General features: G+C 31.8%; 1 protein-coding gene across 1 annotated transcript in view; it reads right to left on the bottom strand.

The window, feature by feature from the left end:
* The window catches only part of LOC106461097 (protein SCAF8-like), a 35,001-nt gene that overhangs the window by 16,204 nt on the left and 5,228 nt on the right, over positions 1-13,569 (bottom strand). The window contains exon 2 of the mRNA XM_013920885.2: positions 940-1,068. Within this exon, the coding sequence (XP_013776339.1) occupies positions 940-1,068 (129 nt within the window). The remainder of the gene's footprint in view (positions 1-939; positions 1,069-13,569) is intronic.

Raw genomic sequence — 13,569 nt, 5'->3', positions numbered from 1 at the left:
GACATTTAATACTATATTACTTATAAGCAATAGAAAGCTAGAAAACTAGAAAATTAGAACCCTCTTGCCATACCCACCTGTCACACCATCTCTTTCACAAATTGGCAATAGTTCTCTCTGACATTTAATACTATATTACTTATAAGCAATAGAAAGCCAAAGTTTTAATATATCAAATGATGTATTACATGACACTGTGTTTTCTACAGAGAAATGTCTATTTCATTTCCTTTTCAAACTTTATCCCCATGAGAAACCCATCAAAAAGCTTAGCCGAATTTTTAACGGCTCTTATCACACAGTTAGAAAGCCAGGAAAATTACAATAGTTATAAGACATTGTCCTTATCTGCTTTTTATTAGTTTTTATTCTATGTACTTAGATGCATTATTTAATTAAAAATTTTTGTACATTAGTAAATTTCATCGACAATCAACAGAAAACAAACAGGTAAGTACTATATTTCTTGTTTTCCATAGAAATTATTTATTTATAATTATAAAATAACTAAAATGTAAAAATTAGAAACTAAGATAAGGTTAGATTAGATAAAATAAAATAAAAAATTAAATTTTTCATGAGGTATGCTCACAAGTAGCCTGTCTGATAGAGTAACATGAGTTACACATTTGCCAAGTGATTTACTACTTTTGTAGTGGGATTATTAATATGATACAGTTCAAAGGGCGATAAGACAAATAAAATATAAGTAGAAACAGATGTATACTGTTACAATTTGAAGTCATTCTAGGAAAAAAAAGGGTAATTTAGATATATTTTGTTTTTTATGGTGGTTTATGGGATCATTCAAATTTTTAATTTTTTTATTGTTGCTCTGAGTCAGTAGTTTGTTCTTATCAGAAATTAGTATTAATTTCCTTGTAGAAACAAGCAATGTATTAAGATTACTTCAGTAACTATAACTAGTACTTCACTAACCTTCTGGATGAACTTCTCAACACTTTGAACTATGTGTTTATAAAACTTAATTCCTTTGATTGCAGCTTTCGTCACCTGTGTCATCTTTGCCTTGGAAACTGGCGGCTTACTCTCATATAATGAGGACAACTGAAAGAGAGAGAGAGGAAAAATTAAAACGATAAAAATGCATGCAATAACTTTCTGGTATAAGTCCACCTGAAGTTTTTTAGCCAACAAATATTACTTTTAGCTATATTTATCTGTTTATAGCTACAAAACATATCATCTAAATCTGCATTCCAGAAATTTCAACATTTGCACATGGCAGGCTTTAATGGTGTGCCCCTGACGAGAAGGTCTTGAACCACTTCTGTGAGAAGCTAGTGGGAAATATAGTTGATCTTCAAAACATTTGGCGTGGACTTCAATATGTCAGGTGAAGGTTTCAGTTAGGGCAAAGCTACTTGGGCTACTTTAGCATTAAATAGTGTAAATTTACTGGTTTTTTTTGCATTGTGTTAAGTTTCTAATTCATATTTGTGTAAATGTATTCTTTGATACTGATATGTATAAAATCTGTTTTACACTGTGTTATATTGTAATGTTAACTAGAGGTGTGTGGTATTACTGGTATACTGTGGTACGAACTGGTTCGAGTACAAGCCATACTGGTACTTCAACAATTTCTGTGGATGAAGAACTTAGGGAATGCCCCGAGTGAAAAATTACAAGTTTTATAACACAATTATAATATTGAGGGACAAGAGATCTATTGGCATTTAGGCTGTTCTATCCACTAAACTATATACATAAAACCTCAAAGCCTGCTAATATCATTCACAAATTTATCAAGCTTCCCTTTAACCACTTAAATTTACTGTTTCTACAGCGTCTGAAAGCAATTCATTCCAAAGGCCAAATACCCTGTTAGAATAATAAAACTGTTTTAGCTGAAGATGACTCCAACCCTACCAAAATTTATACTTATGTCCCCTAGTCACACATTTCTCACCATTAAGTATGAAAAAAAGATATGTTAACACTAACAATTCCCATAACAATCTTAAACATCTCAATCAGATCCCCTCCGACTTTTTTTTTTTCAAGAGAAAACAAGTTCAGAGATTTTAACCCCTCCTCATATGACAACCTTTCCATTCCACATATCATCCTAGTAGCCCTCCTCTGAACAACCATTTCCAACAATTCAATATCCTTTCTATGGTTAGGAGCCAAAGACTGAACACAATACTCCAAATGTGGCCTAACCAGTGACCAATACAACAAAATTATAACCTCTTTAGATTTGTATTCAATATTTCTGTAGGTACAACCTAAAATCCTATTTGCCCTACCATTAGCAACAGCACACTGCTTGGATGGCTTAAGAGACTGATCAACAACTATACCAAGGTGTTAAGATTATTCCATCCAAATTATACTTAAAATTCAAATTATGATAACCCACATGCATTATCTTGCACTTATTATAATTAAAACCCATCTGCCAATAATTTGACAAACTCACTGAATGATCTAAACCCTTTTGTAAAGCAGCAGCATACTCTTCACAGTTAGCAACACCCAAGACCTTAATATCATAAGCAAATATAAGTAATTTATTGACCATTCCTTTATCTATGTCACTGACATAAATAACTATGCTTTCTTCCATCCAGCCACTCTTCTATCCAATTAGCTAACTTATCCACCACACCTATAGATATCATTTTTTTACAAGCCTTTTATGTGGCACCTTAGCAAAAGCTTTCTGAAAATCCAGATACACCATTAACCTAATCTACATGAGCAGTAGCCTTTTGAAAGAATGTCAAAAGATTTGGAAGGCATAATTTTGTTTCAGTGAAACCATATTGACTAAACAAATAAAGTTCTAAACTTTGTTAAATGACTTTGCAAAGCAACTTTTATAAGACTTTCAAAAACTTTTCCCACAACTGTGTGTATGACCAATAGGCCTAATTACTGGGTCAATTTTTATCACCTCCCTTGAAAAGAGGAGTAACATTAGTCAATTTCCAATCTTTTAGCACCAGCCCACTATTCAAGGATTTACAAAGAATAGTAGCAAGTAGTTCAAATATTCAATCTGTAACCTCTTTCAAAACCCTTGGGGAAATATTACCTGGCCCAGGAGCCTTCTTTAAACTTTCCAATTTTCTTAACAAATTCAGAATTAACATGATCATCTTGCTTCCATCTATCAACTTTTCAGGATGAGGAATATTGGTTAAATCTTCATTAGTAAAAACTGAAGAAAAAGCAAAATTCAATAACCCAGTCATCTCATAATAATCAGATATGATCATTCCTTTATCTTTCTTCAAAGGCCGTACTCCTATCCTTACATTTTGTTTACTCTTTTTGTATTTAAAGAAATCTCACTCTTAAATTAGTAGTTTTATCTGTCCTTTTTTCATACATCCTTTTTGATGTCCTAATTTCCTTTCTGACCAACTCTCGTTATTGTCTATAAACTCCCATCATACCAGTCAATTTGAATTTCTCAATTATCAAAATTTATCCCTTATACCCTTTGTGAGTCAACCTAGTTTTTTACTTGCAGCCACCCTTTTACATTTCTATAAGGAACATGTTTATCTTGAATATTTAAAAATTTCCCACATTTGATCAGTGTCTCCAAATAATTCAGCTGCCCAATTCACAACAGTTAATTCTTGTTGCATTCCTAAAAATTTGCTTTATTTTTAATTTGTTACCAAAATATTTTTCCTGATCTCCATATGCAGCAAAACAATGTATCTAATAGAGCAATGATCGCTTGCACCCAGATGTTCCAAACTTTCTACCCCTTCAACCATTTCTACATTAGAAGTTAACAATAAATTTAAAATAGCATTTCCCTAGTATGTTCCTTGACTAATTGGTGAAGAAAACCATCTTGAACAATTTTCAAAAACCTTTCTCCCTCATTGTTTGACTCTTACATTTCCCAATCTATATGCCTGAAATTAAAATCACCCATAATTATGACCTCATTAATAGCCGAAATCTTAAACTCACTGTAAAGTTTCTCCTTAATTTTATACATGTGATCTGTTGGTCTATAACAATTTTCACTTTATATCAGCTAACAAAAACCCAAATTGATTCAATCTCATTACTGTTATCTTTTATATCCTGAACTACAACAGAATGTAACTCACATTTTACATATAAAGCCTTATAAATTTCTGTTATCAAAATTGTCTACATTTAACAATGTTTCAGTTATTCCCATCATAACTACTTGTATGCTCATTTCCTGTGCTAAACTTTTCTCTGCCTCTTATTCTTTTTGCATTTAGTTTATCCTGGCTCTTACCACTGTCTATTTCTAGTTTAAATCTTCCCTTACAGCTGAGTTAATAGCCCTAGCAAACAAGCAAGCCCATATCCTATTTAAATGTAAACCCTTCTTCTGTTGAACTGATCCCACAAGTTCAAACAGCCAATCTGCTCAACCTTATATAATAACCTAACCTAACATTTAGCCCTAGTGACATACTTATAACTTCATCCCCACAGTTAATTGTAGGCAGCATCCCTGACATAAGTTATGGCCTTTTTCTTTAAATGCCTTTATCAACCCCTTGTACTTGTTAATTAGCTCCTCTAACCTTCCTTTTCCTATATCATTAGCCCCCATGTGCACATAGACTGCATCATTGTTAGCCCCCTTTATTATATCTCTTGCTCTGTCAGTTATATTCTTCACTCATGCCCCAAATTAGATAGCATATTCTAATTCCTTTGTCCATATTTACTCCACAGACTACCCTATCCACATACCTTATCAAAGAATCACCTATAACTATAACTTTCTTAAGTTTATTATTCACATCCTTCTTTGTCCCTTTTGTTTTCCTTTCTTCAAATAGTTTATTTGTACAAGCTAAAGGTTGAAATCTGTTACTCAACAGAACATGGCTTCAACATGCTCATTACAATTAAACCAACTACTTCTAGTCCTAATAGTATTGTTTCTAACTTTCTGAAAGTGATTAGCCGATGTATCCCTTGCATGTTAAAGCTAAAGTTCATCTTGAAATTTTACTACCATTTCTCACAATTTACACTTCTATTTATCTACTGTCACTATTCTAATTAAGATAGCCTTCAATTTCTCCTACAAAATGCAAACTCTGCAAAGAAATAGCACATCTTCACTGCCTGCTTTCTTAAAAGTCCGGAGTTCCCAAATAAAACCCATTTATTACATCCATCACATCTAACAAACTGTGAGTGCCTAACTCCTACACTAGTCTTAACCATTGTATTTGTAGTCTGGGAATAAATACTCAATGCTAAATACAAATAACCTATTTACAACACTGTTAAGCCTAACATTTGAGAATCAAATATATTACAATAATTTATCACTACTTTATCTTCACATTAAAGTAATTAAATTTATCTTTAAAATATAGAAATGACAAATAACTATTTTTTACTTTAGTTGATTTTTATGTAATAATACAATGTCTATAGCCTGATTTATAACCTACCTATAAGCTGAATTTAAACTAATGGAAGTAAAATCAAGTGAATAAGTTTATCCTTTAAATATGAAATTAAATAGATTTTTTGGGCAATTATAAAAATAAACATGAAGAGGCATAATTTTAACAAATAATTGTACTTTTGTTCTTTAATTTTTGCATCTCACATGATTGTCACATGACTGGGCAAGGTAAACAAGGATAGAGGACAAATAGGAAATAGTAGAGAACACAAGAGCAAAAGCTAATGTGTGGAATAATTTTGGGTTAAAGAATGAGAAATCTGATGGTGTAACTGAAGAAAATGTTGCAGTTTGTCACAGTTGTGAAATATACTGGCAGTTGAACTCCAAATTTAACAGAGCATATTTGTAGACATCATTCACTTGATGAAAATCAATAAAACATTAACATGTACAGTACTGTGATAGTACCACTGATGCTACAAGCTCTGGCAAACAAAAGTAGAACAGAAAATCACTGGTATGTTTGGGAATGTGAACAAATACAAGTCAACATCACAGAGAGCACATGATATTACAACTAGAATGGCCAGATTCATAGTAAAGGATCTAAGGCCTTATCGCACTGTTAAAATTATTAAGTTTTGGGAGCTTGTTGCCACTCTAGATCTTAGATACAAATCACCCTAAAAAAAAAGCAGTTTTTAGGAGTAACAGTCCAGGTTCTACTAGGAAGTTGAGTAAGAGTTTGATTATGTATACGAGTGAGCTGGAATTCTTTTACAATAGATGTTTGTGACTTGTTAGAGATAAATTTGAACAATAAATGGACAGCACACATTCCACTTGTTTTAATATAATATATTCAAAACAAGTCAAACGTATGTACAAAATTTCTTTACACTATAGGATATGACAATTGTATCTAAAACTCTAAATAATTCTCCTTTTTTGTCAAAAGTCCACTCAGGCTGATTCAATTACTTTAGAATCCAATCGACAAGATGAATTATTTTCTCTACTTTTATTAGTGAATAATTCATTTACATTTCCCCGTGGATTACCACAGTTGTATCTCAAACTTTACATAATTTTCTACTTTTTGTCAAAGTCCACACAGATGGGTTCAGTTGCTTTAGAACACCCTTTGACAACACAAATGCTTCTCCTTATCTATATTAAATGGTGAAACTCACTTTAAAATATCACCGATTATGGCTATTCACAGTTGTATCTCAAACTTTACATAATTGTCTCCTTTTTGTCAAAGTCCACACAGATGGGTTCAGTTGCTTTAGAACACCCTTTGACAACACAAATGATTCTCCTTATCTATATTAAATGGTGAAACTCACTTTAAAATATCACCGGTTATATATATATATATGTACATCTTGTTCAATGAGGACTCTAATTATATATAAACTACGTGAGCAATGCTATAATGTAACAATACTCACTTAAGGTAATGAGAAAAGTACCAAAGATTTGAGTAACGTGACATCAACAATATTAGTAAAGCCTAGACAACAATGTAATTGCAAACACAGTGTAGACTTGTACAAAGTTATGTAACAAATATCTGTCACAACTAACACTTTCACAACCAATCTTCCACACTGCTATCACGAAAATTAAACGATCATTAGATATTAAGTCATAAAATAAACTAAATAATAACACACTAAATACACTTGTATATCCAACATTATTACGATTACCAAAAACAAAATTCTAGCCTTTTAGAAGTACTGATATTTGGTTTATGAACCAAAACTGTTGAAAGAATTTAAAAAAATTTACACACAATTTTATTTATTGACTTAACTAAAGCATTACGTCTAACATGAAACTATTCAATTGTCTTCTGTTAAGAAGCACTATCAATTATTTTAAATAAGTAATACTCAACTTGTGAAATAATGTGAACACAGTCAATGGATCAACACTATTTTTCTGTACCTGTTAAAAACCTCCCAAACTACAGTAATCTTGAAACTAGTACATATGATGACACTAATTTAATAGTAATAACATTCATAAAAAAAGGTAAATATATAGTTAACTAAACTAAAATAAAGGACTTCAACCAATAAAATCGTCACTCATTTAAATGATTATGCCAATTTCAAATTTAAAGGCTTTTATGTTAACACTGCTTGTCCAATGAATTAAGTAAATAGGGTAATTTAATTAGAAGTGGTTCTTTAAAACCATATCATGAAAATTATTATTTTAAAAACAATCTATAACTGCTGGCCTATCAACAAAATTTAATAGTCATATTTACAATAATACTTTAAAAATGATGTATTGCACTCTTGTATACTCATCTCAAATTTATCTATGCCACTAATTCATTTAAAACTCATGGTTTGCAAAGGTTAATGGGAACAATATTTATGAACAAAGTTCACATTTTCCTACATCGAAAATGTATTTCCGATAATACTTACCACGACTAACACTTTAGCTTTATCCCGATGAAAGGTTTTCTTCTTTACCCATCTAGGCATTGGTATAAATTCTACCTCACTTGCTCCAGTCTTTATACCCCACTATATCACCCCTAGCGATTCAAACCTTGTGACTTTCTCCAACAACATCAACATGCCCTCTATACCTGATCAGTATATAAGTTACTAGGTATTCTTTCTTATTCACTTTGTCAAATCTTGCTTGATTATCAGAAACAGCTCTCGTGGGGAGGAAGGGCAGGATAGAGTGAGGAGAGGTATTACTGGAATTACATTTTCAGTATGGGAAAACGTAAATTTCCAAAACACACCTCCGCTCCCACATTGATAAGGTGGAAGGGGCCAGTGAAGGCAAGATCCATGCTGAAAGCATCTGCAAAGAAAAACAAGTGAGCAAAATTGGAGTGATTCCAAAGATGCCCATATCATCAAAAGAGATAGAACTATGTGTGTTGGCAATAAAGGAGACAACTGTATTTGAAGAACCACCCATTCCATGGTCTAAAGCACAGAAGAGAAGATTGGGCCCAGCTTAGACTGGAATTGAAAAAACACCTCTAAATGAATAAGGTACTGTGTGACAGTAAGAATAAAGTTCTCCTTTTGATAATAAACCCAGCTCTTTAAGCTTCTGATAACAGAGTTTGAGTGTGCATTTCTGCAAAATGGTGGGAAGTGGAAAGAAGAAGCCAATCATCCATGTAATGGTGATTGTGAATGCTGAGGGAGTGAAGATGACATGAAAAACCTCTGACGAACTGACAAAAAATGTATGGAAAAGATGCGAGGTCAAATGGTAAAGCACGAAACTGAAAAACCTGGTTTCCATGCATGAACAACTCCATTATAAACCGAGGACTCAAGAAAGCAATTAAGATGAGAAAAGTCAATATCTGATTGCCAATCGCCTGTCTTTTTTTCAGTACTAGAAACAGCCAAGTATAAAAACCCTCAAGAAAAGAAGTGATGCGCTTTATGGACTTTTGGTGCAGAAGATGCTGGATGGCTTATGCTCAACAGTTGGAGTAAGAGGATCCTTGGAGAGTAGAAAGCCAACCGGTATGACAGACAGAGGAATAATGTAATTTTGTAATTTCTTGATTTCTCAACATATTTCCTCTAAAATACATAAATTTTTATGTTGGTCATATTGCATTCTAACTTAATAAAAGTTGATAATCCAATTGATTTTTGGAATTTCAATCCAGAGCTTACTATAATGGCAATTTTGTGCTGGGGTCCAATTAGACCCCAGATGCTCCATAACATTACTTTTCAAAGGTGTGCTAATGAGGGTTATGATTTACTCTCATACTGTCATGCATATTAACAATGTCTTATATTTTGTTTTCCCACAAAAAAGCATTTATATTTCAATGTGATGTTCAACCTTTAAGTCAGGCTTTGACAAATATTTTCAGATATAGGAGCCAGCCCAAAAACTCTTAGGTGTGCCTAACCTAACTTCACTACAGTTTATACAGGGAAACAGGGGCTATACTACTGACTTGATTATCCACAGTTTTTTTTCTTTTCCCCAAATTTTCTCAAAATAATTGTGCCATTAAAATTCTAGACAACAATTTACATGTTTTGGAGAAATTGTTGTTCAGAAATTAATTTTGGTTGCAAAAGTTCAGATGTTGCATGATAGCTGGAGTTTTCTCCGTGCAAGGTCTGCCATGCATTCAAATCATAAGTCAACTGGTTCAAGCCTAGCCTTGCCTCTTTTATTTTTAGCTGTTAAGATAGGAATACAAAATATTTGTAGCTTGGTTAACTTTATTTGATTAGTGATTAAAAACATAGTACACAAAAACATGCATTAAGATTTCTTCAAGATTTCACTCAACTTCAGTTGTCTTCCACTGTTCTATGCTGCACCATGGACATCCTTTAACCACAGATGCATGTTCAGGTTATGTTTGGGTGTCACCCAGTTATGCATTGTCCTCTTCCCTACAGATAATTGGTGTGTTCAGTCTGTTTTAACAAAGTTTTTTTCATAATAATTCCAAAGCTCTAATTTTTACTTATTTTTCACAGGCATGGATAGGGTGTGAATGCACTTCTGTGTCCATAACAGAAATTTAAGAGCTACTTATGCCTATGTTAGCAATTAAATCCATGTAAAATGGAAATAGGCAATCAAAAGAGGAAGTATTATAGGAGAAAAGGTGGAATTGGACTCATTTAACTCACTAAATTTGGAGAAATCAAAAGTGACACCGACTAACACTTTGCTTTTATGATTATGATGACTTTTATAATTTTTCATGATAGTGTGATTGAATGACAATAAAAAGATAATTTAAAACAAGGAATTTAAATATATTGAAAAATTTTATTTAGATTAAACAATGGGCTAACCAGTAAGATACACAAGTGCCTCGATTATCTGCTGTTTCTGTTACTCGCAATTTTTTGTTTTCCCTGAACCAGCGTGGATAATCAAGGCACAAGTGTATATTTAGTTACTTTCACAGTAACTACTGCATGCTAATGATCAACAATAACTTGATGGTATTGCCTGAACTAACTGCCATTGGTCCCATCTGAGTCTAAACACGTGCAGTCATTGGATGAATTGAGAGAAAGAATAAAAACAAAATGGTGTAAAATTAGTCATGTTGCACAACCACAGTGCTTCATTCCTGAAAAAAACACTGAGAAGTGCTGAATCTAAGTCCAGAACTGTTCTAGATTCAAGTTCTATTTACCACAGCCTTATGCATGAATAAAATGGGCACCAAAATGAAATTTTTAGTTACCATGGCTACCTGGCACCCAGGATTTGTCAAGGCCAACTAAGTTTTCTTGTCTGATAACACATACCCATAGTTAACTGATATTTAAAACAACTGTTCTGAATAATGTTATTCTTTGTCAAGGGTGTTGTAATGAGTGTAACAGAAAAAAACAAAATGCCACTACAACCAAGGTCGACAACAAAAAATGGATTTATTAAACTTTTACAACGACAGATATCCAAATAAAATTTTCAAACAATTGGAATACAAATTTTATTACTCACAAAACAAAACTGTTCATGAATAAGTGCCTGTCCAAGACATGATACAAACATTAATAAAAAATACAATATAAATATCAATGTTATTAATTTCAATAAGTAAAGGAATTAGGAAAAAGAACCAGAAGAAGAAAAAAACCTAATTCCTAATAAACACAATATTACAAAATTAAACCACACCACTTCAAGTCCATAACAATATCAAGCAACAATAAGCAATAATGAATTTTAACAATATCATCTGAATTAACTTGTAGGGATTTTACTTAGTTGTTAGACCATGATATTACACCTCATGCAATTAGCTAACTTACATAATCTTTACACAACATTAATATATGTATGTCACTGCTATGAGAAGCTTGTGTCAGTTTCGTAACATGAACATATTCAAATTGAAAATGCTTTAGCCAGAAGATGAGTTAGCACTTTAATATAACTAAAAATCCATAGTTGAGCTAAACAATAAAGGAAATAATAAATGAATGGTAAAAAAACATATAAAAATAAACTTATAATTTGCTATCTGACATAAGTATTAGTGATTACAAGGTATGATAATTACAAGAAAAACAATGAACAAATTTATAAGAATTTTATTCATTTGAAATCTGAAAAAAATGAGAAAAAAAATGTTAATAACGTATATCACAATACTGTGCTTACAGTCCTTACTGTCCCAGAAATATTTAGTAATAGGACTAAAAATATCCTGGCCCAGGTTGATCATGCATGAATACAAGATCACCTAATCAGGTACAAGCTGATAGGCTATATTTAAGGCAAATATTTATTTATTTCATATACAGTGGTTAGGTTCATGATATTAATTTTGTTATATTGTTGCTGTTTCAATTAAATTATATCTTTTTTTAAAAAAAACTTTAGGCAATAACTGATGAAGAGCTTAGACTAGAAATGTTATTAAATAAATTCAGAAACTCCTATGTTCTTTATCCTATCAACAATTTTCTGATTTTAGATTTCTGTCAAAGACTTGCACTTATTTTATGCAAAACAATATCATTCCACCAACAGTAACATGATATCTGTTCACTTTGAAATTAAGGTACATACAGGGTAATAAATAGTTTGGTGGCTTTGATCAGCAGAAACTGCTAATCAATATTGATTTTGGTTAGCAATTAGCAAACATTGCTTAGCATCTTTTTAACAGATTATAGCAACTAAATCCAGCACTAAAAGTCTTAACTCTTTGTAAAGACATCCATTAAGAATAAAAGAAAATGAGGTAAATGGTACATTTTTATTTTAACAACACTTTTATTCAGCTTAAACCCTAATATTTAATTGTACTGTACATGAAAGTTCATAAAAAAAATATTTTGTAGAATATAAAGTAAAACTTCAAAACAGCAACAAATACCAGACACCTTAGCTGTCACAAAATAATACAACTGCTTAACTCTTTCAGCATGGGATTGATCCCAGGGACTGACCTTGTAACCATTTTGTGCTTGTTATAGTTTTTATGTTTTTGCTTTACATTAGCAAGCTTTCATTAATGAAGGCTAGCAGTAAACATTACAATGCTTTCACACACAAAATATCCAATTTTGTTTAAGTCTTAAGGTTTTATTAAGCAATGTTTTTTGCCTTTTTTTTTCTTTTCGCATGTTGCCTATCCAACATGCAAAATCTTTATAATGTCCAGATAGTTATCAAATGTTTCTTAAAAAAAAACAACTATATTTTATCTGTTATTTTCAGTAACAAACCTCTGTACAGGTTTGGTTGATTTGACCGATCTCATATCCAACATAAAAAATTAGAAATAAATATGAATTATGCCTTTTTCATCCTAGAATAACAACAGATTATAACACGAGAACATAAATGTTTAGACTAATTAGCTTAAATCTCAAACATTATACATTCATATATATTTATTATATTGACCTCTCAGTCATGCTTGGCTAACAGTACAGAAGTTACAATGACGCGACACGCGCTTTCATGTTACCATATCAAATATAAAGCTGACCTATAGTTTTAGAAAATGACCCATCTTAGCTGTATTTTTGTATACTAGTATTTTGTAAATACAGTCACATTTCCATTATTATACATTATATATGTATAAAGATTATTACTATTCAGAAATAAGTTCTTAAACTTATTTTTCTTAAAACACAGAACAGTAAATAAAGTAAAGCAAACAATTGTGTTTTCTAATTACGACCTTTGTACTCGGTTTCTAAGCCTTTTAAAATTTCGTATGTGGAGAATATGAAACAAAATCTTTTTTAGGTTTTACATATACAGTTGTATAACCAAAAAAAAATCACAAATTACTATATCGATACCATAGAATTCCACTACAATTTATCAACCTTAGTAACTAAGGTGTATTTGGGTCGAAAAAAATATGAAATTTCAAGCAGACTAAAGACAACCAACCTCCGTGAAATCTTGGTTTGAAAGAAAGAGATGTCATCCTAACACATGAAAATGGTTAAGAAAGCCACAAGGGGGGCATTCTGAGTATTTGAATGGTTATTCACAGGTCATATATTGAAGTAAGTGTATATAAGGGACAATTTCCCAAAATGGAAAGAGGTGAGCGGGGCCACTGTGTTTGATTCATTACATAAATGATAAATCAGCAAAACGAAAAGATAGGAGGTTCTTAT

The sequence above is a fragment of the Limulus polyphemus genome, unplaced genomic scaffold (assembly GCF_000517525.1).
Source record: "Limulus polyphemus unplaced genomic scaffold, Limulus_polyphemus-2.1.2 Scaffold896, whole genome shotgun sequence".
NCBI lineage: Eukaryota > Metazoa > Arthropoda > Merostomata > Xiphosura > Limulidae > Limulus > Limulus polyphemus.
This window is presented reverse-complemented; position numbering and strand designations above follow the sequence as displayed.